This window comes from Battus philenor, unplaced genomic scaffold (assembly GCF_028537555.1).
Source record: "Battus philenor isolate CCGP_79_NKW_IND1 unplaced genomic scaffold, ilBatPhil1.0.hap1 SCAF_13, whole genome shotgun sequence".
NCBI lineage: Eukaryota > Metazoa > Arthropoda > Insecta > Lepidoptera > Papilionidae > Battus > Battus philenor.
Window position 1 is genome coordinate 1734980 of NW_027181675.1, and position 25140 is coordinate 1760119.

The window sequence follows — 25140 nt, forward strand, 5'->3', positions numbered from 1 at the left end:
AACAGGTTAATATCATAAAACACGAAATGTAAAATAAAAAAGTAAAATCAAATTGAGATGAAAAATAATCACATAAAAAACACCCTATACATACTAATGACTACCACTTACTATAATTATACATGAGTATACCATAATATATATATATATTTAAATATCTTCATATACTATTTACCTAATGTATAAAATTCTCGTGTCACGGTGTTCGAACTTGAACTCCTCCGAAACGACTTTTTTACCAAATTTTACATGCGTATTTAGTAGGTCTGAGAATCGGCTACTATCTATTTTTCATACCCCTAAGTGATAAGGGTTGTTCACCCTTAATTTTTTTTTTCAAATAAACAAATTCCGTACGGGTCGAACTAAATAAAACCGTTTAACAAATATCCATATTCATAAAATATGTTCATTTATTAATTTTAAATAAATACAGAAGAATTTTTGTAAGTATATTAAAGATAGTGGTAAGTGCAATAATATATTATATATATAAAATTATTTTAATGTGATATTTAGATTGCATCATCTGCATTTTTTTCATAATCGATCATACACAACGTTTTGACTTTCTTATATATTAATAATAGTTTAATGGCGCACTAAAATTTATTGAAAGGGGTATTGGCGCTGCCTTGTCTACTTCTGCTCTACCAGTTAAACCTTTAGGCGATGCAGAAATAAATAAATAAAGATAGGTGAAACAGGTTAATATCATAAAACACGAAATGTAAAATAAAAAAGTAAAATCAAATTGAGATGAAAAATAATCACATAAAAAACACCCTATACATACTAATGACTACCACTTACTATAATTATACATGAGTATACCATAATATATATATATATTTAAATATCTTCATATACTATTTACCTAATGTATAAAATTCTCGTGTCACGGTGTTCGAACTTGAACTCCTCCGAAACGACTTTTTTACCAAATTTTACATGCGTATTTAGTAGGTCTGAGAATCGGCTACTATCTATTTTTCATACCCCTAAGTGATAAGGGTTGTTCACCCTTAATTTTTTTTTTTTGACGAAATTTTTTGTTTTTATTTTTTTATGATACAACATACAAAAATACATACAACCCTAAATTTTCACCCCTCTACGATCAACCCTTATTTTTAAATTGAAAATTATTTTTTTTTTTTGCAAAACAACGTTTGCGGGATCAGCTAGTATAAATATAATAAATCCAATTGTCGCGATGATTCCGTCAGCTTGTCAAGAAACAGCTGTCGAGCCTTCATCATCCTGATATAGAGATAGACATATATAAATAGTGTAAAAAGTTTGTTAAACTTTATCTAGGCACCGAAGAAAAACTCATATCTAGACAACTGTGTACGTGTTATATAGATAATTTAAGATATTATTTAATTAAAGCCGGTAGACGCATGTCAAGGTAGCGTGAAGTAGTTTGATGCGGTCAAAACAAGGCGGGTCAAGGTAATGTTTGAGGGAGGCCTGTATCTTGCAGGGGGCATCCATCAGCCGGCGTCATGATTATGAGACAAAATATATAACATATGCTCGAACTTGCGACTAATACAGGCAGTCATTGCTTATATAAAAATAAAAAAACTATAATTGAATTGAGATTTCTTACGGTCTTCTTTTCAGCCAATAGACATCCACTGCAAGGTATGGACCTCCTCCGAAGGTCACCATGATGACCGGTCTTGCACTACCCACATCCAGCGATATCTCGCGACCTTAATTATGTCGTCGGACCCCCTATTGAAATACATATATATATATATATATATATATATATATATATGTTCATTCAAAATACCTTTATTCAAGTAGGCATTTACACGCAATTTTGATTTTATTATTTCGTAAAGAATATACGTGTGTATATATATATATATATATATATATATATATATATATATATATATCACAAGATATTTCAAATCACACGAGAATATAATGTAAAACAGTATATAATTCTTTATTACAAACAAGTGTTACAAATTTTTAATTTTACTTAATACAATATATCTTATTTTTGAATAACTATGTTTCCTTATAAAACCCAATGTCATATAAAAACTGACCTGACTCTAAAAAGGAAAACCAAATGACGTCACATTACTAAAAAACGAAATAACAATTAATTGTAACGCATTTTTCACAGCCAACATCATCTGTACACAATAGTTTACGTAATATTTATGTAAATCTTCATCATTTATTCCTATGTCTCCAAGATGGATCAGATGGCGTCCACAGTACATCGCCATCCCCAGCGGTCTTGAGCCTTGCTCGCTTTCGCACGCTCTACGTCATCCCAACTGCCTTCACTTCTGCAATGATCGTCCGCCGCCAGGTTTGCTTTGGGCGGCCACGTCTTCGCTTTCCTTGAGGATTCCATTCTAAGGCTTGCCTCGGTATGTGATCAGGATCCCTTCGGAGCTTGTGGCCTTTCCAGTTCCACTTGCAGCATTTAATCTGCTGGTCTATAGGCATCTCACTGCAGCGTTTCCAGAGATCTACGTTGGAGACTTTCTCAGGCCAGTATATACCGAGAATAAGTCGAAGACAGTTGCTAACAAAGACTTAACCTTACATTTTAATTATCAAACAATCTTATCTATGACTCAACTGCATTATTAACAAATGATCTCATTCACCTACACTTGTTATAGTAAACATAGCCTACATTTAGTTTAGTCATATTAAAACACATTACTCCTTTTAGCACATGTGGGTGCAACTCCGGGAAATACCTATGACGGCTCATTGCTCTTACGTTGAAAGTACAGATTGAGGTTTCTGTTATATAGCTAACTATTCTGATACCGAAAGTCTGAGACCGAAGACCCGAGACCGTACTACCAAATCCGAACAACCGAGACCGAAGATAAAAGACTGAACAACCAAGGCCGAACAGCCGAGATAGGAGATACAAGACTGAACAACAGAGACCGAAGACTCGAGACGAAGAACGACGTTTTTACTTTTAACGATGACTGGAATTTTTTTCTTTTTGTGATTATTTTAAATTTGGTCATATTCATCTGCAAAGCCTTAGAGATCTCTTGTAGTTATCAGTTTTTTTTGGCAGTTTCAACAATAACTACTATATCTTTCGCAAATCTAAGCTGTGATAACAGACTTCTTCATGCATTTTCAGTTTAAGTTCACTAAGGTACTATGAGCTTAAAAATGAAGCATGAAGTGATATACATAAAACTAGATGATATAACTATTTCATCTATCATAGCAATGCATATGATTAATTTGTGAAGAACGCGAGCTGTGAATCACGTGTATTATTATGATAACAATAGACGAGCGTGAACAATTGTAATTGGTTTTTTATTTGTATCTCGCGAGGTTGATTAGATACCTCAGCGCATTGATGCGGAAAAAAGTTCTTATTTTGAAATTCGTTACATATGTCAGGTTTATTTACATTTAACTAATGTTCTCAAGGTCACCTTGAATGCAAATTTCGAATTTCGAATTAAAAATGAGGAGCAGAAGAGCCAAGTATGAAGTGGCTATATAAGATGGCTGATGGATGGAGCCGGTAGATGTGGCGAGGATAGTACCCTCCACTAGGTGGACCGACATAGTGAAGGTGGAAGGGAGGAAGGCATAGGAGACCTATACCTTGCAGTGGAGTCCACTAGCTGAAAAAAAGAAAGTATACAGATGCCATTATGTTTGATGACGTTTTGCCATCTTGTATATAGTGACATGATTCTATTCCAAAGTCAAAAATCAAAATAGCTTTATTACATAAGATCATTATATTCATCTATAACAGTCAATTAATTTTTTTCTAAATTAGAACTATTCATTGTTGTAATTTTTTTTCCATTTCAATAAAAAGATTCAGTTTAATATGTATCCAATTACTACATTAAATTCACTCGTTTTGAATCGAAAAACAAATAATTTGGGTCAAAATTAGAAATTGAAATTTAAGCACCTTCCCGTTGTCAGATTGATCTGAAATTTGGTACACACATTTAATTTAGATGACAATACAATATAATAAAATCAATAACATTATAAATCTAAGATGGCCGCCGATACAAAATGGCGGATTACGTATTTTTCCTTAACCCCCTCAATATGGGTATCAAATGAAAGGGGTACACTAGTAAAACACGATGATTATGTCAAAATTTAAAATTTAAGATGGACGCCGTTCCAATATGGCGGACTAGGTACATATTTTTTCACAACCACCACAATATGGGTATCAAAAAACCGTTTAACATAAAAGTTTTTTAAATGTATTTATTTATCAACGGCTAAGACAAATATCGGTAAACGTGCACCCTTATACAGGATGACTTCCACAATTCATATTTTAGTGATATTAATATATTCTCTTGCTCTCTCGTATCTTTTAAAAGACAATTTCGTTCGAAATTATTGAGTACACACAATACAATTTAAACATCATCGGAACGTGACGGCTTGCTGTGTGATATGCAGAATGCCTGTTTAGTAATGTTTTTTATTTTTGTCATTGTTTAACTATAAATCATTAAATGTTCTTAGTGAGACAACTATAAGGTAACAATTGTAACTAATTTTATATTTCTAAGTTCCTAAGTTTGTACTTTCTTACTGCCTTTTGTTACTGTTTATCTCCAATAAAGTATATAAATGTGGATCACGTGCAGAAGATCGTGGTGGAAGATCAGCCAGGCTTCATCTGTGGGAACATCAAACATGATGCACCATACCAGTGGAAAAAGTGGATTAGCATTGAATAATGGTCACCATCAGACAGTCGGCTTACGAGATATCAAAGAGCGTAAATATGCGAAACATTCCAGTTAAAAGGCGTTAAACAACCCATTAATCTCGGCACGTAGGAGATAACGTTTATAAATATATGCTTTTAATACGACGGAATGCGGCCAAAATTGTTACGTTTTAATTTTGTATTACCCACTCGTCGTGTTTCATAATAGATATATCATTGTCGCATATTATTAAATAACAAAATATATTTATTTTTAGATATCACGATGTTGCAACCAGATATGCTCGAATCGTACTGTCTATACCAGAGTTCCCCAAACTTTTTTGTGTCATAGACCCCTTGCCATGTTTTTCCGTGTTGGGTAGACCCCCTACTTACCTGATATTGATTTACTGTAAATTTCTAACTGTAGTCAAGTTTAGTGTTAAAAACTTAAAGTAAAAACACATGTTAATTTATACATTTATTAATTGAATTTAAATTAAAACTACTCAAAATAAAATCTTGTATTTGTTATGTAAAATATACGTAACATTAAATAAACTTAAAGTAAACTATAAATAAAATAACATAAGTATTATAAATAACATTTTTTTTATTTCATAGGTACTTTTATAAAGAATGTAAATGTTTTGATATTATAAGATAGTATGATGTTAGTAAATAGGTACTATCAGTGTATGTGTTAAGATCCACTATCGTGGACCCCCATTTTCATTTCATGGACCTCCAAATTTTTTTTCGCTGACTTAGACCCCTTGCAGATTGTCATAGACCCCCAGGGGTCGATATAGACAACTTTGGGAATCACTGGTCTATACTCTGATTTTCACTTAGTTTTTTTTATATAACTAGACTCTAATTGCTGCCCAAATTACATTTACAGATTCCGCAAATTTCAGGTCACACATCAGCGGTAACACACACTTACATTTATCTGCGATTAGTGTGTTAACAGTTGCTTGTTGACTTGCAGAGTGAGACTGCAAAGAGTGTCTTTAAAAATTTACCAAAAATTTTCACGTATTAAAACCAAATTAAGTATGAAACGTAATTTTCAATTCAATTTGCTACCAATTCGTGAAAATAAACGACAGAACGATTTAATGTACTTTCTAGTAGAGTTCTATATTCAAATTTCAAGCTGTTTTGCAGGGCGCAGCCCTTAAAGCCCGTTAGCCTAAGACCTATATATATATATATATATATATATATATATATATATATATATGTGTGTGTATATATATATACACGATAACAGCAACGCTTAGCGGGCGCGTTGGTGATCGCAGTGTTGTATAATGGAACACATGAGACGAAAGATGTTTTTTTTTCTTTTGAAATATGTTTATGAACTGTGGATATCTTATATAATTAATACACAATGACACGCGATTTGCGATCGCAAATCTCAGTCTCCTACCTCTTGTCTATCACTGCTCGATAACATATTTACAGAGAGTATTTAAAATTTATAATTACGATTCGAAAGCATTGGCATCATCCGAATTCAAATCGGCGTTCGAATTATAAAGTCTCGTAAAAATTATTTAATATAAATAGTATTCTAGTCGTGATTGCCAGCAATATAAATAATACTTATTTGAACGCTACATACTTATAAGCAGTAAAAATATAATTACATAGTATATGTTATACTATTTGTAATAACTTTAACAGCATTCTTAGTACAATAAAAGCAATTAATTACCAAAGTATTACTCAAAAATGTTTCACTATTTCGCTATGGTTCTCTCCAAGTCGAAACAACATGTATATATAATGACCATGAGACATGGTGATCACTTTAAATTATCTCCTTTTTCTTCTTCCTTTCAACCGTTAGAGTCTGCAGAGCATAGGGCTCCACCAATCACCACCATGACCAGTCTTGCGCTGGTGGATCCAGTGACTTCCCACGACCTGACATCTACCGGATCCTGGCCATATATGATCTTAACCCTTAAATGCATGGTCTTTATTTATAATTAAAAAAAATATATATTTATCTTGCAGATAAGTGTACTAAAATGCAGAGAAAAATAGAAAAAAAATCTATATAATATTTTTTATACTTACTTTTTTTTTAAAAACCTATCTTGCAGATATACAACACTATGCATTTACTCTTAAGTATAGGACTCATTTTACGTTTAAGTGGTATGTTGCAGTTTTACATGTTTAAGGGTTAAGTGATTTTAAATAAACCAACATTTCCTTTTAGTTCGTAAAAATACGCAATGATGTCTCCGCCGAATGAGCTACACAAATGTAACATTTAAGTTGAATGTATATTATTAAATAATTTATTTTTGTTTCCTTATATGACGAGGCGCACAAATAAGCTGAACATTGTATATTGTGTTACAAGGTATACGGTCGTATCGGGTTCGCTTGTCCAAGTTACAAGCGCAAGCGATTACTTATTTATAACAGATTTATCCAACAAGATTAATATTATTTTCAAATAATTTTTTAATTGCAGCTGAAAGTCATTTTTTTTAATTAAATAAAGTATTCTTTTTATGAATTGTCGCAAAAATTTTAGACATAGAAAATTTTACGCGGCAATTATAAACCCGCCACATCTATAGAGAGGTATTAATACGCAAGTATCGAAAAGAATATATATTTTATTATATTACATTACATCTTATGACTTCATGTTTAGGATGTTTACGCCATCTGTTAGTCAACTCTGCAACTATTTATTTTTTTAATTTATACTTCCAAACTTTTTTTGTATTTTTAGTGTTACCATTATAAAAACATTTATCGTTACAAATATTTTTTCCTAGATATAAGAATAAATATATATTTATAATTTTCATTTTATAATTTAATTATTTTTTTTCTACATTTAATTCATGTCTAAAACTCCATAAAAATATCTACTGAATAAAGTAGCTTTAAGTACAAATAGTATGTTTACCAGTAATTAGCATCTGAAGTGAAATATATTTTCTAGCTATTTTAAACATTTAAAAATCGAACTAGAATCATACCAGCCTTGTAAAACATGATTTTTTTAATGAGCATTATTTTTGAATTGTTTTTATTTGTGAACATATACAATAAAGGGTCACTCACAATTATTAAATCACGCTACAAAAATTATTTCAGGTAATTATAATGTAATAAAATAAAATTCTTATAGTATAAAATCATATATGATTAACATTTTATAACAAGGCTATATAATGCAATTTCAATAAATTTTAGAATTTAAATAAAGGAAGTTTAGAAATATCAGACGTATTTAATTCATACAAATAAAAATATATGTTGTCTTGAAGGTTATTGTTACCACCAAAATGTAATCGTATATTAAATCTCACTACAGTGCCGAAAATAACTGAATAATTCGAATAATACCGAGATTTAGCGGCCTTATCAAGCCGCTCGTGCGGAAACCACATACATTTACATCGTCAACAAATAGCCTATTTTTAATTTTGCCATAACAGAGTATATATGCTTGTCTGGCGATTGTGAGAGAATAGTGATGTTCTTACCATATAAAATCCTTGCAGTGAGAGCAGAACGTCGGCTGCTTGAAGAACCTCGGCATAAATTTGTGATCTTTGACGAGGTAAACATTCTTCTTTTTCAGGGCACCTTTGCGGCCCCGCAGTCGAAGACCTTCCCCGGCCTTCAAATCACCACCACTATCCTCACAATTATTTTCCTCGTCCGCCATGACGACTGCGACGCTGATCTAAGCGCCGATGAAATCGAATGCAATTATTATGTTATAGTAACGCGCTGGAAGACACGACCCGCACGCCGACCACCGGCCTCAACCGAGCATCATCGCGCTTTGACAAGCTTCGACTGAGCACTCACAATCCCCAAAGGTGCGCTAAATGTCAGCTGTCAAGCGAATTGCGTTCAGAATCTTTAAACTGTGTAAAAGTAAGAAATTAAATATAAAAAAATATTTACGTCTTTTATAATTTCAAGGCATTTAAACTATTTTCTTACATTTTCCTTAAAATACTAATATTTGGTTAAAATAAAAAAATCATTACAAAAATATTTCGAAACCTATTTATGTGCATTACTTAACAGACATTTAAAATAAATAATAACACCTATTTAGTTGTTCTTACATTTAAAAAAAATATAAAAAAATTACGAGTTTTTTATTTTATTAAACGTTAAACCATGTTCAATACAATTTTTGACACGACATTGTCAACGGTTAACGTTTGTGGCCAGCGGCGGTAGCCGTTATTTAACTTGTTTGATTTATTGTTTGAAAAAGTTGATTTTTGTTATTTCCTACTTAATATTACGCTTGAAATGTGATTTGTTTTGTACGAATTTTGGTGTTTGTTATACATTAAAGACTTAACTGTACATAAAACGATCGCAATGTCTTCAGAAAACTCTGATTATGATCAGAATTTAGCACTTTCTTTAGTCGCACAGTTTGACGATATAAATCGTTTGAACAGTGTGCTTAATGACGGCGCGGCAGAGGAATGTAAGTTAATTTTTAAATTATCATATGAGTAACTTCTTTTATAACTTTGTTATTAACAATTATTACCTACCTACCGCTACATTAAAAAAATTTGTTGGTCACCCGCAAAGCATTTTAGAGTAACGTTTTTTGACACCTCTTTTTAACGATAGCAATAGGCTGGACATTTATGATGCAAAGTTATTAATAATTGTCTTGTTCTTAACATGAATAGCATTTTCTTTCATTTAAGCTTCTGTGCGCTTTCTTAGTGTTACCTCAAAGATATTAAAGAAATATACGTTTGGTGTAATGTATTGTTAACATAATAATAAAATTCATCAGCACATAGATGTAACTAGGTACTTTTCTAGTTGGCATCATAGCTTCTCTTTTACAATGTGAGCCACTAAAAACGTAAGCTTTTTTACTTAAATGATTTGTGCAAATAAAAGGCCTCTAGAAAATTTTAAAAAATGTTTATACCTTTCCACTAAATGTTTTCATATTTGGTCAATAAAATTTCTAGGTTTTTTGGCTTTTATTAAGCAAGTGGAATGGCTCCGCTCACAATGGGAAGCCTCACAAGCAGAGGCAGTGAGGCTACAGAAGGAGTTGGATGAAGCACATCGCATCATCACTAAGTCTGAAGCTAAGTTTGCACATGTGCGTAAAATGTTGGATGGTGAGAAAAGGGAGAAGAATATTTATTTGAAGAAGTATAATGAACAGGTAATTTACCAAATTTAATACATTGTATTTGGATTGCATATTAAGTTATTGGTCAACTAATACTAAAGAGTGGGTTACATATAAAAATATTTTTTATAGACTGCCAGTAGACTGTGGGTTGCTTTTTGATGTTGTTGCATATACAAAAAAATGTTTAGTATGTCCAGAAAACTTTAGCAAATATACTGCAAAGTTATACATCAAAAGAATCATAAAAAATTATATAAATTATATGTACAATAAAATTCTGCAGTCAAATTCAGATCTACCACTGATGAGATTTAAAGACATATTACTGAAAAAAGTATATTATCCAATCCAAGAATACTATATTACTGTTGAGTTTCTCACTTGTTCTTATCAGCAGAACTATATTCCGAGCTAGTGGTAGTTTCCTGTAGAGATAACAATGCTGAGATTTTACATTGGTTGACTATTTGAAAGTGCTTGTAATAGCCTATTCAAGTTACAGAATATTTTGATTTTGATCAAATTGCAAATAATCCTGAGTTGAAAATAGTATAAATGAATAGCAAATGAAATTTTATCTATTACAGAGCAAGCTTTTGGACATGGCTAGAGATCTTCTCTTCAATGATAACCGTGCAAAGTTAAACGATGAGACGCTGCAGAAGCTGGCATTCCTCAACGGTACTGCCCAGCAAGATCACAACGCAAAACTCTCTGGGGTACCTGAACTCAACTCTACTGGTGAGCTAATAGGTGGTATTATTGATATTTCTAAGTGTGGCCGATGCATGGTGTTTCCAGCGTGATAATGCAGGAATGTCAAGTTCAAGTAAGCATGAATTTGAGTTTTTTTTTAAATTTATAACATTGTTTAAGATGTTATACAATACTTTGATCAAAAAGTAAGGTGATTTTGTTTATAAAATTGAAATCGTAAATTCTTTCATTCTCTTAAAGTAATTCCTGTCGAATAAAATGCACTTTTGGGAACGCTTTTCCAGTCATTGAAACAATCGGAAAGGTCTTTTTCCAGTATCAAGACCTTCAATTTGAATTTTATTTCCTCAATCATGTCAAAACGGTGTCCCAGCTTTGGCCCTTAAGTTTTCTGAATAGTCAATAGTCGTATGGAGCCAAATTAGTTGAACATGATTGTAGAACTATATAAGTAAAATTTTAGCAAAAAAGTGGCAAAAAACCAATGCAATGTGACATAGACCAATCGAGAGTTGACTTTATTTAGACACAAAAATTTCTTCAAATTGTTTTGGGCTGAGCCAAATGATATTCCAACTCTTGACAAACAGATGCTTGGCAAATGTTATAGATAATACTCACAATCTGGGATAAAAATTACCTGTCCTGGGGCGGCTTAACCTATAGCGCAGGGAGTGCAAAGCACACGGGCGCCGCCGTCGCTAAGAGCATCGTCTTGGACCATCATAAAACCAATAAGTGTTAATCTGCCGTCACAAAAAGAAAGGCCCTAACTAATACCATGCTGTAAGCTATACCTACTTATAAAATAGCTTGTAGGAATATGAAAAAAACTTATTACGATGGCTAAGTTAATAGTTATAGTCCTGGTCAGGCCTAGGGTGCGCCAGGGTTTCATTGCACAAGGGCGCTACATGAACTAGAGCCGCCCATGTACCTACCTTCCTAATATCCAGTGTTTTAAATGACATTAACACCTTACTTTTTGATCACAGTTGTATAATATAACATGAGTGTTTTTATGTGCTATACAAGTAAAGAAGACAAGGTGGTATGGTTCGATAAACAAAATTTTTAAAATCATTTCAAAAATATTAATTCATTTAGAAGCAAAATTTGACAACTCTCTTAATATTACACTCACGTGCAGTTAAATTGACTCATCCATATGAAATAAGTGTTTTATTTTAAAAAAATTAGAAAAGTTTATAAAATGTATTTATCTATTAAAGCCTATTTTAATAAATGTAAATTAACTCATTTATCATTTAAATCCGATCACCACTTTTGAATATATCATAGTATGAACTTAAGTGCGTAAAATTTACTCCCCCTCAAGATCTGGTAGTAAGGGTTATCAGTTCGATGAGGAACCGTCTTAGAGCTGTTATTAAGACCAGAGCGAGCAGCGCTCATTATTGATTCAATAGATTTCTAATAACAGTTTGCCTCCATTTAATTTTAACCATCCTATGTTTTTTAATCACTAAATAAATTTTTGTTACTTTGTGTTTTGATTTTGATTAAATTCAAAAATATTTCACAGGGTTGGGATTATAATATCATTTTAAATCTTATGAAATAGGCTTTTATATATACATTTATATGTTTATAAATATCTGTGTGTGTGTATATGTTACACTATTTATCCTTTTTGTGAGTTGATTCGGATGCAAGCGAGTGTATATATCTATTATAAGCTGACAAGCCATTTGGGTGGGATTTTACATTTTTCTGACCTGATTTCACAAATGATATGATGGTGTCATCATCTGTGACATACCAAGACATACCTGCAATTGCTCGGAGAATTTTGTTCTGTAGTCCCTGGACAATCCATGCGGTAGATGGAATGAAGATCAACGCCTTTGAAGTGTGGTGCTGGTGAAGAGTGCTACACATACCGAGAACCAACAGATCTTCACCATCTGCTATAAACGAATTCTTAGATACTTCGGCCGCATAGCTCAAAGGCATCTAGAAAGTCTAGATAAGTTGATTGTCGTAGTAAAAATAGAGGGAAAGATACTAAGAGGCTGATCACCAGCCAGATGAGGTGGGTTATGTGTGGGTAATGACAGGCCTCACAGTAACGGTATCGCCTAGAAAGACGCAGAGACCTTGAGAGGTACTTGTTGAATCCTCTAAGGCTTTCTAGTAAGAGCACGACCTTCAGCAATGAAGATAAATTACCAAGAAAAAGTCAAAGTGATTTCTCATTAGAACCGTTATACGCCATAGTTAGCAAGAGTTCATTATCTACGAAAACATACTTCAAATAACAATGGTTTTGTCGCTTGACTATTTTCGGTTTTGCGGGTTTAACTTTAAACTTTACTTTTTAAGGTGTAAACATTCTTAGTAAACCAAACTGACAATATAAAATTGTTAAGTAATAAGGTTTTAGAAAATTTTGTTTGATCATGACTTATAAAAAAGGAAGTACTTCAGTATGAATAGTTATCATTTACGACCATATATATTTGTAAAATATATACAATATGTAAAATTATATACATGATATTAAAATTTTAACAAAATTTTAATGTCATAACAAGGTGTCTTGATACTTAATATGATGTCTAAAATGTAAAGTAATTTACACAAAGTCAAATTTAAGGCTTCTCGGGAATCTAATCCAAGATTTTTTAAGTCAAGATTGACTTAAGTTTCAACAATGTAAAAAGTTAATTGGATGTTTTCTTTCTACAAAGGTACCTTGCTATCAGAGATGTCTTACTCGAGATCGGAAGACGATCTGGACCTATCGCTTGCGTCCACTCGTCGATCCTGGGTTCAGCGAGGTGGCTGGGCTGCAAGAGAGCAGCCTCCTGCCACCAAGAAGCGACGTTCTTCCGCTTCTTCAGCAACCAAGGTAATAATTGGACCACAAACACTTATTTCTGTATGTATGTTGTTGATAACAACAAAAAAGTATTTATATTTTTTGGTTTGTTAAAAAAAAGTTTTATGAAACTCATAAAAGCTCAAAGTTACTCATACTATATGCATAGTGTAGTGTAGATAAACTACACTATATCTTTTATGTGTAGATAATAAAGTATATCTGATTTAATATATAAAAATAAATGTTTTAATTTTGTAAGTTATATGAACAGTATGAATGTTTTTTTCATATATTTTTTGTTAATAGTAAGTTATGTACAAAGTGTGTAAATGTATACTGTTATCTATCTAGCAGCACGTTTTATGATTATGATGCCAACAACAGAATGATGTTTTAAGTAATGGAAAATCATTATGTGTTTACTTTTAGAAATGTAATAGTAATACCAGAAAACACTCTCCTCTTTCTCTATTCTTTTCCAAAACCTTTAAGATAAAAGTTCCCAAACTACTTTCAGAAAGAGATTCCTATACAAAATGAATCGGAAACAATGGTATAGTCTCCAATAGCAAATTTAACTCAAATCCTAACTTTGATTCCCGTTGATGAAAAATACTTACAGCTTAACATAAAATCTTTATAATTGGTTAAGTAAGTAAACTTGTACTAATTACCTTCTCTTATGGAAACCACAGATCGCCAAGCATAGTGTAGTATGTCCAAGATGGACAGGCAAAATAGTTGAGGTGGTCGGAAAACCCTTTATGTAGACTTCTTCCAACCGGTCATATTGTAACTCAATGTGGAGACCATCCAGCACTGGAGGACTAACGGCTGAAATGATGATGATAAAATGTTGTCTTTTATTTTCTTATTCTTTCATTTTGAAAATTGAGTAAATGTATTAGTTGGGCATTGTAAAACAGTAGTTCATTTGCTCCCTAATCTTGAACAACGTGGGTGAACTGAGGATGGATCTGGATCCCTCCTTGGCTCACCTGTAATCCATGCTGCCCGTACCAAGCCGCATACACACAACATCAACACTACACAGCTCTACTCGGATAGAGCAGTTTACTATGTGCGAATGACTTCTTAAAACTGAAACTTGTCTGTCTGTGTAGCTTTTATTTTATTTTTAAATTCATGGACCATTCCGCTCGGTGAACTTAGTTCTGATGAAGCTGTAAAAGCCCCCTGGCTAACAGCAGCATCCGATAATAAGTAAACAGTAGTTACAGAAGTTTAATTTGTTGTTTCAGACGATGGAACTGCAAGGTGGCAAAGTGCTGGCCACCGCCACCACCACTCTTACTTTGGAGCGTGCACCAACCTGCCAGGACCTCAAGCCACCACAGAATTTCGTGAGTCAATTGATAATTATAACTTTTATTGTAATAATTTATTAATTAGATCCAAGGTAAATTGTTAATATTTTTTTATTATTGTTTGTCTCATATTAGATATTGCATTGAAGACTCATATTTGCTTTTTTTTCTGAGAAAATATCCCAAAAGCAAACCCAAAATATTTCCTGAAAACCCTGGCTAGAGCAGTTAACATTAACATTTGCTTGATTTGTGCTGTACATATGTTCAGAGTTTTAATTTGAGCATGCCTGATAGGTCAGAACGCACGTCTTTAGGTTTTTTTTTTTTTTTAATGTCCCCGCTATTGGGGGCCTCTCGTACCCCTATTTATGTTGGGACAGGGACTTTACAAGCATTAAATTCTTTCACTTAGTTATTTTATTTTCATTCTCTTCTCTTTCATTCTTCACATAATCTTTCTTTCTGTTCTAATCTTTCATGCCACAATTCGTCTGTCTTTCTCTTTTGCTCTGATCATCTATCATTCTTCCCTTGCTTTTTACATTTTCAATAGCTTTTTTTTATTTTTATTTTACATTTTTGTTTCTTATACAATATTTATTTTTATCACAGATTTATATATTTTAATAGTTAATAATTATATTTTCTATTTTAATTTTTTAATATATATTTATTTATTTATTTCCTATATTTACGTTTTGTTTCTTTTCATTGCACTTTCCGCTATTTCTCTGCAAAGGGATAGGAATGATTGTTTATATTCTCCGCCTATCAGGGAGGGTATTGTCTCCTCCCTGACTTGAACCCCAGACCGGCACTCGAAGCCGAACCGGAGTCCCCCGAATGCGGGACACCGGGCCACAAGGTGGATCACGGTCTGGTCCACGCCCGGTTCACAGAAGCACGAGGGGTCCTCCTTGAGCTTAAACCTATGAAGGTACTCAGAGAACCCCCCGTGCCCCGTGAAGAGCTGGGCCGAGACCGCGTCCACCTCGATGCTGCGGAGCACGTGGTAGGCTGAGACGGCGTCCGGGAAAAACATCCTCGTTACCGAAGCCGTCGTTCCTTCCACATACCTCCTGTTCCATTCGTCGAGCGACTCCAGTCTCAGTTGCCGCTTAACGAATGAAACAGGGCATCTCTCGTACTCTGGTCGTCTTTTACTCTTCAGGGCCGCTTCCTTGGCCAGCTGGTCCGCCCTCTCGTTCCCCTCCATCCCCGCGTGCGCTTTCACCCAGAACAACCTTACATCCTTCCCTTTTTCTCTCGCTTTCATTACATTCTCCTTCACTCTTAACGCTAAGGGATGGAGGGTGTCCGATCTTGCGACAGTTTCGAGAGCGGACCGCGAGTCGCTCAGTACGACGCAGACTTGCGCCGACTCGCCGGCCGCGTACCCTGTTGCCTCAGCTAGAGCCAGCAGCTCTGCTTGGTATACGGTGCAGAAGTTGCCCAACTTGAGTTTCTTTGTGTATGACTCTACGGCGCCCCGCTTGACGTAGAACGCCGCCGACGTCTTTAGGTTCAAAGGTAACATAACTGCCGGCTGTTGGGACGAAAGTTTCTTGAGCGACCACGGGTCGGTAGACGTGGACCAATGACATGGTTCAGGTTGCTGAAAGTTGTTGGATGCGAGCAACGAAAATCTGGTCACCATGGCGGTCTTCATCATCATCTAAGCCTTGCAATGGGCCTCTATAGGTTGAAAAAAAGAAGAATCCTTAACACACAGATATATTGACATGACATTTTTAATTTAGCCTCTGGATTTTTCTTATCTTTTAATTATGATTGTATAGAAAGTATATATTGTTCATAAAAAGAACTATTTTAGTCAGAGAACTATCTCAGTCAGTCTTAAATTAAGTAAATGTAGTCAGTATAGTCTGATTAAAAAGGCTTCCAAATCTCCGGGTGATGGAGTATGGCCCATAGTTGTAAAGATTTGTGTACCAATGGTGGAGATTTTCTAACAAGTCTATATGTTTATGATGTTTCAGCAACCAATATCGGAGAGCAGTGATGAAGGTCCACCCACCCGCAGGTCCAACGGTCGTCGTTCCAACTCGCACCCTCATCCCATAGAGGTCCACTGCACTCCCTCAGCGCCTCCGCACTCTGGTAAAACTTAATTATTTTTAATTGTAACTTTAAAAACTAGTTTGATATTAATGCAACAGAGATTCTAGAATTAAAAATTCCAAAGAATGCAACTTATTTCCAAGGGCATTTTCTATTTATATTATGTCATCCTACTGCAAGGTGCCTACAATTCAAGATATAGTGCTTCCGTTTGATCATGGAGCACTCTATGATTTCTTCATTTAAGATGATAAGACTGACTATGTTGCCTTTGTGCAATTAAGAAATGTAGGTTGTTTTTAATAGATAACTGTAAAAGTTTATTTAATCATGGATTTAGTTTATTTATTTTTTATTTAAAAATCATTATTTGTACTGGAATTATTATGTCAACTGTACAACTGCATACCATAAATGTATGAAATATAACAGTTTTGTTCATTTTTAAACATAGAAACATCATGATTTGAAATGAGCTTTCAACTTGAGGCTATTTCTTTGGTATTAAGTGTCTTATCTTATCTATCAAATGCAGATTTTTTTTAACAAAATGTGGAACCTTCATTTTTTGTTGTCTCTCCACAAATCTTCTCATAATGACAATATGAATAGATAATTTATTAATTCAACATAGAAACATTTAAAGTTGTTGAACTCTTACTATCTATTTATTTTTTAATCAGTTCTATTTTTTACTCTGTTTCGCAAGGTGTTATACTCGTGGAGAAGAAGCAGAAAGAAACTTCACAAAAACACATCTTTTAATAAAGTTTAACATATATTTATACATATACACTTTATCAGATATGGCCTTAATTAAATCAAAATAATCATTATTTTTAATAAACCTTTTCAATTTTGTTAATGGTAATTCTTTAATGTTTTGCGGATTTTTATTAAAAAAATCTGACTGCTCCTGTAACGACATGTTTTATATGTAGAGCTGTCCACATAGATTTCAATGCTAATAATAAAGGATGGAATTAGCTTCTGAGTTGAAATTAATTTGAAATCTAATTACACAAAACACATAAGATATAATTAAATTATTCAATTAGAACTGAATTTTTTAATATTTTTATACCTTGAACATGTAAGGCAACATGAGAGAATGAAATAGATCAGGGGTGGCCAAGCTCTGATAGTGCGAGCCGTTTTTCTAAATTTGAAATTTTTTACGAGATGCTATTGGATACATATATAAAGCACTAAAAATATTTTTTTTTTAAATAATCACAATTTTTGAAATTATTTATATAAAAGTACAAAATATGTGTATAGAAGTAAGACTTAATAGCAATATGACAGCATTCCTAATAATACCTAAGATGCCGGTTAGTTAATTATGATCGGTGTTTGGATTTCGCTAATTTTATAGTGGAATAATAATAATAATAATTATATACACCAGTAATTTGTTTCGATTTACCAGGAGCTGACATAGGTTATACAAATTTAAATATTGAAATAATTCGATAATCAATCCCAAAAATAATCGTTCAAAAAGCCGCATGGCTCGCGACCCGCGGTTTGGACATCTCTGAAATAGATAGTCACCGAGTTTGAAGCAGAATTGTAAAAAAAAAAACATTCAGCGCCATCTAGTAGTGCTATAGGTTAATACATTTTTGTATTCAAAATATTTGTTATTTAATGTATAGATCCGGACACAGAGAGTATGTCGGACAGGCCTTCGAGAGGGTGTGGGACACCGCTTCGCGCCCCCCAGCGCACCCCGTCCCTGGTGTCATCACCGCGAACTCGTCTCAAGCAGCACAACTTCGTCGCCAAGAACTTCTACAAGCGAGAGACTTGTGGACCGTGTGGGAAGACGTGAGTGTTTCTGTGTTATTATCGCTTCACTAGTATGCGTTGGTAATGATATGCAATGTGATTAAAATAAGAATAGGACCGGCCTAGCGCCATGTTGTGACGTCACAACGGGAACTTGGTATAGTGTGCAAAAAAAGCAATATTAAAAAATAATACCAGTGGCTAAAGTCACTCGCTCGGATACCTTCGAAGCAGTTTCCAAATGCTTAATGAAACTTCCAAATACATCACGCGATATATGAATATTGCCATCTGACCCTAGTACAATTCTTGCTTGTTTTAACTGGTCCAACAAGTACTTATCAACATTGCTGATAATCTCTCGAGCTCGCCGATGTAAAACACTACATCTTTTGCTCATTATAGAACAAATTAAACAATCAACAAAAACAATAATTATTATTTTTTTATATATATTTAATGCTGACCGTACTTATATGAGTGAAGTTAGCCGAGAGCCCGTCCTATTCTTATTTTAATCGCATTGTAAGTGAAGACAGGAATAGAGAGGTTGGTTCAAAATACACCTATCCCCCGATTTACACGGTAGATACGTTCCTGAGAAAAACGTGTAAATCGAAAATCAAAAATTTAAAGTTAAAACCGTGTAAATCGAAGAACTCGCAAAAAACGCATAATTTTGCTATTTAACAGTTGTGATTTTTTTTTTCAATAATTTTAGGTGTACACAGAAATAAAAATAGAATGCATTAAAATATTTAATATACTACGGAAAAACTGTTTTTTTTTTTAATTTGATTACAATATACATTAAACAGAAGAACAAAAAGTAAATTACTCTCATTCTTTTTTTCGGAATCGAAGGTTCGAATTCACTTTTATCACTCGAAGTTATTTTTGCCGATTCGATGTTTGAAGCAGAAATATTTACATTATGAGAGATGGTAATAAAATCGGTTATTAAAACAAAAAAATAACTTTTTTGGAAAACCGTGTAAAAGCGGAAACGTGTAAAACGAGTACCGTGTAAACCGGGGGATAGGTGTATTGCACGTTTGAAGTGACAGTGGGCGTGGCAAATTGCAACTGTTGGGTGTTGGAGTCAAAAGGTTTTAGGGTGGCACATAGTAACATGAGCAGGTAGACTTAGCGTGGGCATAACACCCACTAGGTGGACCGATATTCAAGGTCGTGGGAAATATGGCTACAGACAGGAAGACAAGTCATTAGCGATCTTTGGGGGAGGCGTATACCTTGAATTAGCTGAAAAGAAGAACGTGTAGCTGATTTGTCAACAAAAGCATTTAATTTACATTTATATCAAATCATACTGTATAAAGCTATAACACTGTATGATAATATTAATTACATAATAAATATGTTACATTAATTTTTTGTAAAATTATAGTTATTGAATTTGCTAACAAAAATCTATAGTGGCAGTGGCATATAAGTAAGTCTAGTTTGTAACAATTGACAAGGACATTGAACTTATTACCACCTGGTATCTATTGCAGTATCAAGTTTGCGAAGATGGGCGTGAAGTGTGAGTGGTGTCGCGCACAGGCTCACCCTGAATGCCGAGCGCTGCTACCGCTGCCGTGCGTACCACCAGGCAGGGCTCCGCCCCATCAGGTACTGCATTGTGTGTGGACCCAGATGTTTTAGGCCGCTTAAAAATTGCACAAAACGAATCCCAGTTGAAATATTTTCCTAGTGCAATTATTGTACTTGAGTATATGTCTATAGTGGCTATGTGACTAAAATGCTTATATTTGGTGCAAGCAAGTGTTGAGGTTGGTTTTGGTCTTAACTTGTGACTACTAAAGAATTGATTTATTTTATTATTTCTCATAATATTGTGATGTTTCTATATTAAAGTAAAGAATCTAGTTTCTTTAATAGTTCTACTTTGTATTGTGCTGCGCATATTTAATGTCGGTAAAGCAGTGGCTGTATAAAGTTGACACTTCATAGATGGCGCTGTTAACCTTTTAAGTGCCATGAGGACCGCCGGCTACCTCACAATTTTTCATCTGTACATCTAAAGAATATTATTTTTTTCCGGTAATTATTAGCTGCATTAGGCACCTAGCAACTGGATCACGGGATGGTATACGATTTGCAGCATGTTTTAGAAGCGGTTGACATGGGTGCCATAATGATATACATAATGTGGTATATTCATTCATAGAATGTAAAGATCCCAAATTTGCACATAAGGAAAGCCTACACTTGATATTTGAATTTGGCACCTGGGGAAGGCATGGCCAAAACAGCTTGGCTGTTAGAAGGTTAATAATGGTGTTATGATGTCGTCCATTGCGGTCGTCGGTCGGTAAAGCAGTTGGTATTTGAGATGTTAAAGTGAAAATTAAAAATATTGCAGAGTAAAATCTTAAAAGAAGTTGACATTTTAAGTTATTATTGATATTCTTTTTCTATATTTCATATAATAGAATATAAATATCAAAAAAAATTTACAAAATTAAAGCCTTTCAATTGATGACAAGACATTAGATTTTGTTGTATTATTGATTAGTTGTTGTCGATGGTGAAAGTAAATTCGATGTACATTGCTGCGTAGGAGGGCAGCATTGCAGACTTCGCACCCAGCACGCCGCCGATGGTGCCGGCGCTGCTGGTGCACTGCGTCAACGAGGTGGAGAAGCGCGGCCTGATCGAGCGTGGCCTGTACCGCATCAGCGCCGTGGACAAGGAAGTCAAGCGCCTCAAGGCAAGTACCTCTGACACGATCAGACAAAGGTCATCATGAGACATCCTCCCAAAAAAAGGACAAATGATTTTGTTACGACCAGTTCCAGCCATTGTTATGAGAAATCTAACGGGGATTTGGGAGTGTATTTTAAATCAACTTCTATGCTAGTATTAATTAGAAGAGAAGAGAGTTATATTAGAAGATAAGAGTAGTAGTTGAGAAAATTTCGCAGCTGTTTAACAAACACCAGCAGTCATAAATAAATACAAATAGATACAAGTGCTTTTAAAAAATAAAACAAATACCATAATGAAATAATAAAATGAATGAAGAGATGAAATGTAGAGAAATTTTAATACTGTGATCCAAAAGTGGTCCATTAGGGGGGACTTGACGGGTGATTTTATGTTGCTTGACTTGAAAATGTCAATTCAAAATCAAGCTAGGAAAGGCGGATCTAAGAAAATTTTACTGTTTTTTATTAACCATCTCTAACTTCTTTACATTCACTCACGGCAAGATTAATCAAACAATCATTGGTTTATCTTTTTTTTATTTGAAGTTGGAACTTGCCAAATTTCAATAGGTCTAATCTTCACATTTTTTTTGAGTTTAATATTGCGGTAGAAATTGTAAACTAGGTGTATTTGAAGTCTGGGAACTTGCCTTAAATGGTTTCTTATACCAAAATTATATGTGTGACTTCACATAATAGTAAGTATTTTTAATCGAAGAAACAATTTTTTTTGTGTGGTACAGGAGCGGTTCCTGCGCGGGTGCGGTTCCCCACAGCTGAGCGGCGAAGACATCCACGTGCTGTGCGGCTGTATCAAGGACTTCCTTCGATCGCTGCGTGAGCCACTGGTTTCAGCGGCGCTATGGGCCGACTTCATGGCTGCTGCACGGCTGCCCGAGGCAGGCGACGCCACCGCTGCCGTGGTCCAGGCCGTCAGCCAGCTGCCTCGACCCAACCGCGACACGCTCGCCTTCCTCATGCTGCACCTTCAAAAGTGAGTGAGCCTTCCACTCATACACATGTTCAAAACACCTACACAAACACAAATATCAACATACACTTTTAAAAAAGTAATTTTAGTAGATGCCCACTGCAAGGTATAGGCCCAGAAGATATCTGTTGGAGATATACCATAATCGCCACGCTAGGCTGGCCGGTGAGCGATGATAGTATGGTATTATGTTACACAGAGGATGTTTCAGTCTATCTTCTAGAATCTTCTTTGTGAGTGGCAATCCTAAAAAATTATTGCAAAAAGTGTGAATTACATAAGATTATAAAATTTACATCAATGCAATTAAACCATGAATCTATAATCGCAAGTAGAAGACTGCTACCGTAGGGATACTACTGCCCAAAAGATTTTCTCGTACTAAGTAAATTATTATTATTATATTTTAGGTTGTATTGTTAAATAAAGGCTGTTTTATCCTCAGGGTTGCAGAGAGTCCCGAGTGCGAGATGGGGATAGAGAACCTGGCGAAGATCTTCGGACCCACCATCGTGGGATACGGTATGATGACGCAGCCGGCAGAGATGTACACCGCCACCGCGCAGATGTTCCATGTAAGGCTATCATAAATAAAAACATCTTTTTAAATTATATATGTAGAACATCCTTTATATAGGTAAAGACACATTTTAGTTCTTTGCAAATAGTTGACCATGCTAGTAAACATTGATATAGTTTGTTTAAACCAGAGAACCATTATTTTCTTCATGATGTTTTACCATCATTGCTACAGGACGTTTTCATATATCATCATCATTTTCATCAATTTCCAAAGAAGCTATTTAATTTAAAATTATTTGAAATTTCCCGAACCAAAAAGAGAGACTTTGGAACAGGCTCCCAATGCTTTCTTCCTTGGTAGGATCATTTAGTTAACCTAAATGCTAGAGATGTTTTTAAAGAATTTGGTATTTTAAATGTTGTTTTGGAACACATTTTTAATATCATATTATTTAGTCTCCATAATTTAAAATAATAACACACATGTTAAATAAAATAAAGCAAATTACACTCGTAATGCCTTTAAGTTTTGTCTTCAAAAAGTTAGTATAACCTTCATAGGTCTGTCTGTATGGGTGTACGCATATTTTATAGTTCCATAAGATATCATCTTAAACCTTCCTTTTTATAGTTTTATATCTAAAAAATAAACAATATTATTAGATAAATTATTGCATTCAAGAATTATTTTGAATTGAATAATACACAGCCCTATGTACTCTCATCTCAAGCCAGAACAGACAATTATAACATAAGAGTCTTCAAGACAAGAGTGAACAGGTTTTTTCTAGGCAAGCATGTACCATCATAGGCCTCATCATCACTTAACATCAGGCAAGATAGAGGTCAAGTGCTTCAGAGGATAAAAAAGATAGATCATAATAAATATAATTGTAAATGAATGCAGGTAATGCAGCTGTTGTTGCGGCTGCCTGGTGACTATTGGGCGCAGTGGGCGTGTCCTCCCAACTCGCCGCCTCAAGCTCCGCCCAGCAAGCCTCGCGGATTCTTCTTCTCCCCCGCCGATACTGGGTTAGTTAAACATTTTGACTAAACATTATTTTGTAAGTTAAATATCTATCCGCAGACAATACTTTAAAGTTGGATGCAGGAGGCTTTCAGCCAGCTCTATTGGAAATATGTAGAGACTAATGAACTGGACCTTCAGCTGAAATGAAGGTGATGATCCAACTATAGAATCCTGTCAATTGTTTAAATTGTATCAGATTTTATTACGATTTTTCTATTAATATTTTTAGACATATTTCTACAAAACTGTTTAAAAATATCAATGTATGTTTGGTACAATTTTTTTATTGCTATGTTTAGACATGGAAATTTAATGATTTGTATGAAACTTCAAAGGCTATATTTACTATAGCAATAAGCACAATTTTAACCACACCAGCTTAACGAAATTTTGTGTATTATGAATGTAATAGCAAGCTTTTTTACTACAAAAGTTTAAATATCATGCCCTATTGTCACTCGTGAATTTCAATCTTCCACAGAATCTCGAGAAAGAAGAGAAATTACTTTCAGTGACGTATAATTCAGAAGACATCGTTTCTTAAAACTTAAGACCGTTAGTATTAGATTGATTCTTTGTTTGATTACCGCATATACATTTAGTATTTAGTTTACATCTTATATCTGTGTACTTTGTAATACCTTACATGGGTACGAGACGACCAAATAAGACAATAATCATTAGTGAATACTGTAAATTTTTGTTAAAAATATTTACATACGTAAAATAATAAATACTCCTAAAAATGGGTTATTTAGCAGAGTGAGTGTCTCACAGATATTGTACAAAACATGTATTAGTTTGTCAATTAATATTAGCAATTATTTTTTAAAAAATTGTGGGTAAAACAATTTATTTTCAACATTATATTCTTATTAAGGTTTTATAAAACACTTGCTTTTCAGTGTCGTTGTACACACAGACACTGGTCAAGACTTAATTATATACACAAACTACCCTCGCTTATGTTGTAAACGGTACGAGCGCCATCTATTATTGAATAAATGAAACTCTTGTAAAAGTTTGCGACCGCGCACATTTGGCTCAATTCAATATATTCCTATTGTTGTACTTAATTACACCTATTTTTACATTAAGTAAAGTTAACCTTTGTGAAACAATTGTCATGTCGTTTATGTATCTGAATTTATAATATTTTTTGTATAAGCA

General features: G+C 34.0%; 2 protein-coding genes across 2 annotated transcripts in view; one reads left to right on the forward strand and one right to left on the reverse strand.

Annotated features, from left to right (window-relative positions):
* The window catches only part of Pkc53E (Protein C kinase 53E), a 274807-nt gene extending 266274 nt beyond the window's left edge, over nucleotides 1-8533 (reverse strand). Inside the window, exon 1 of the mRNA XM_068776905.1 lies at nucleotides 8266-8533. Coding sequence (XP_068633006.1) covers nucleotides 8266-8450 — 185 coding nt within the window. The 5' untranslated portion in view covers nucleotides 8451-8533. The remainder of the gene's footprint in view (nucleotides 1-8265) is intronic.
* A 431-nt stretch (nucleotides 8534-8964) lies between these two features.
* Nucleotides 8965-24883, forward strand: tum (tumbleweed). Its single transcript, XM_068777264.1, has 13 exons — nucleotides 8965-9239; nucleotides 9748-9950; nucleotides 10508-10661; nucleotides 13352-13512; nucleotides 14748-14849; nucleotides 16817-16937; nucleotides 18560-18731; nucleotides 20210-20327; nucleotides 21280-21429; nucleotides 22171-22421; nucleotides 22864-22993; nucleotides 23848-23972; nucleotides 24452-24883. The coding sequence occupies exons 1-13, from the start codon at nucleotides 9128-9130 to the stop codon at nucleotides 24483-24485; spliced, it is 1833 nt and encodes a 610-aa protein (XP_068633365.1). The 5' UTR covers nucleotides 8965-9127; the 3' UTR covers nucleotides 24486-24883.
* The last annotated feature ends 257 nt before the right edge of the window (nucleotides 24884-25140 follow it).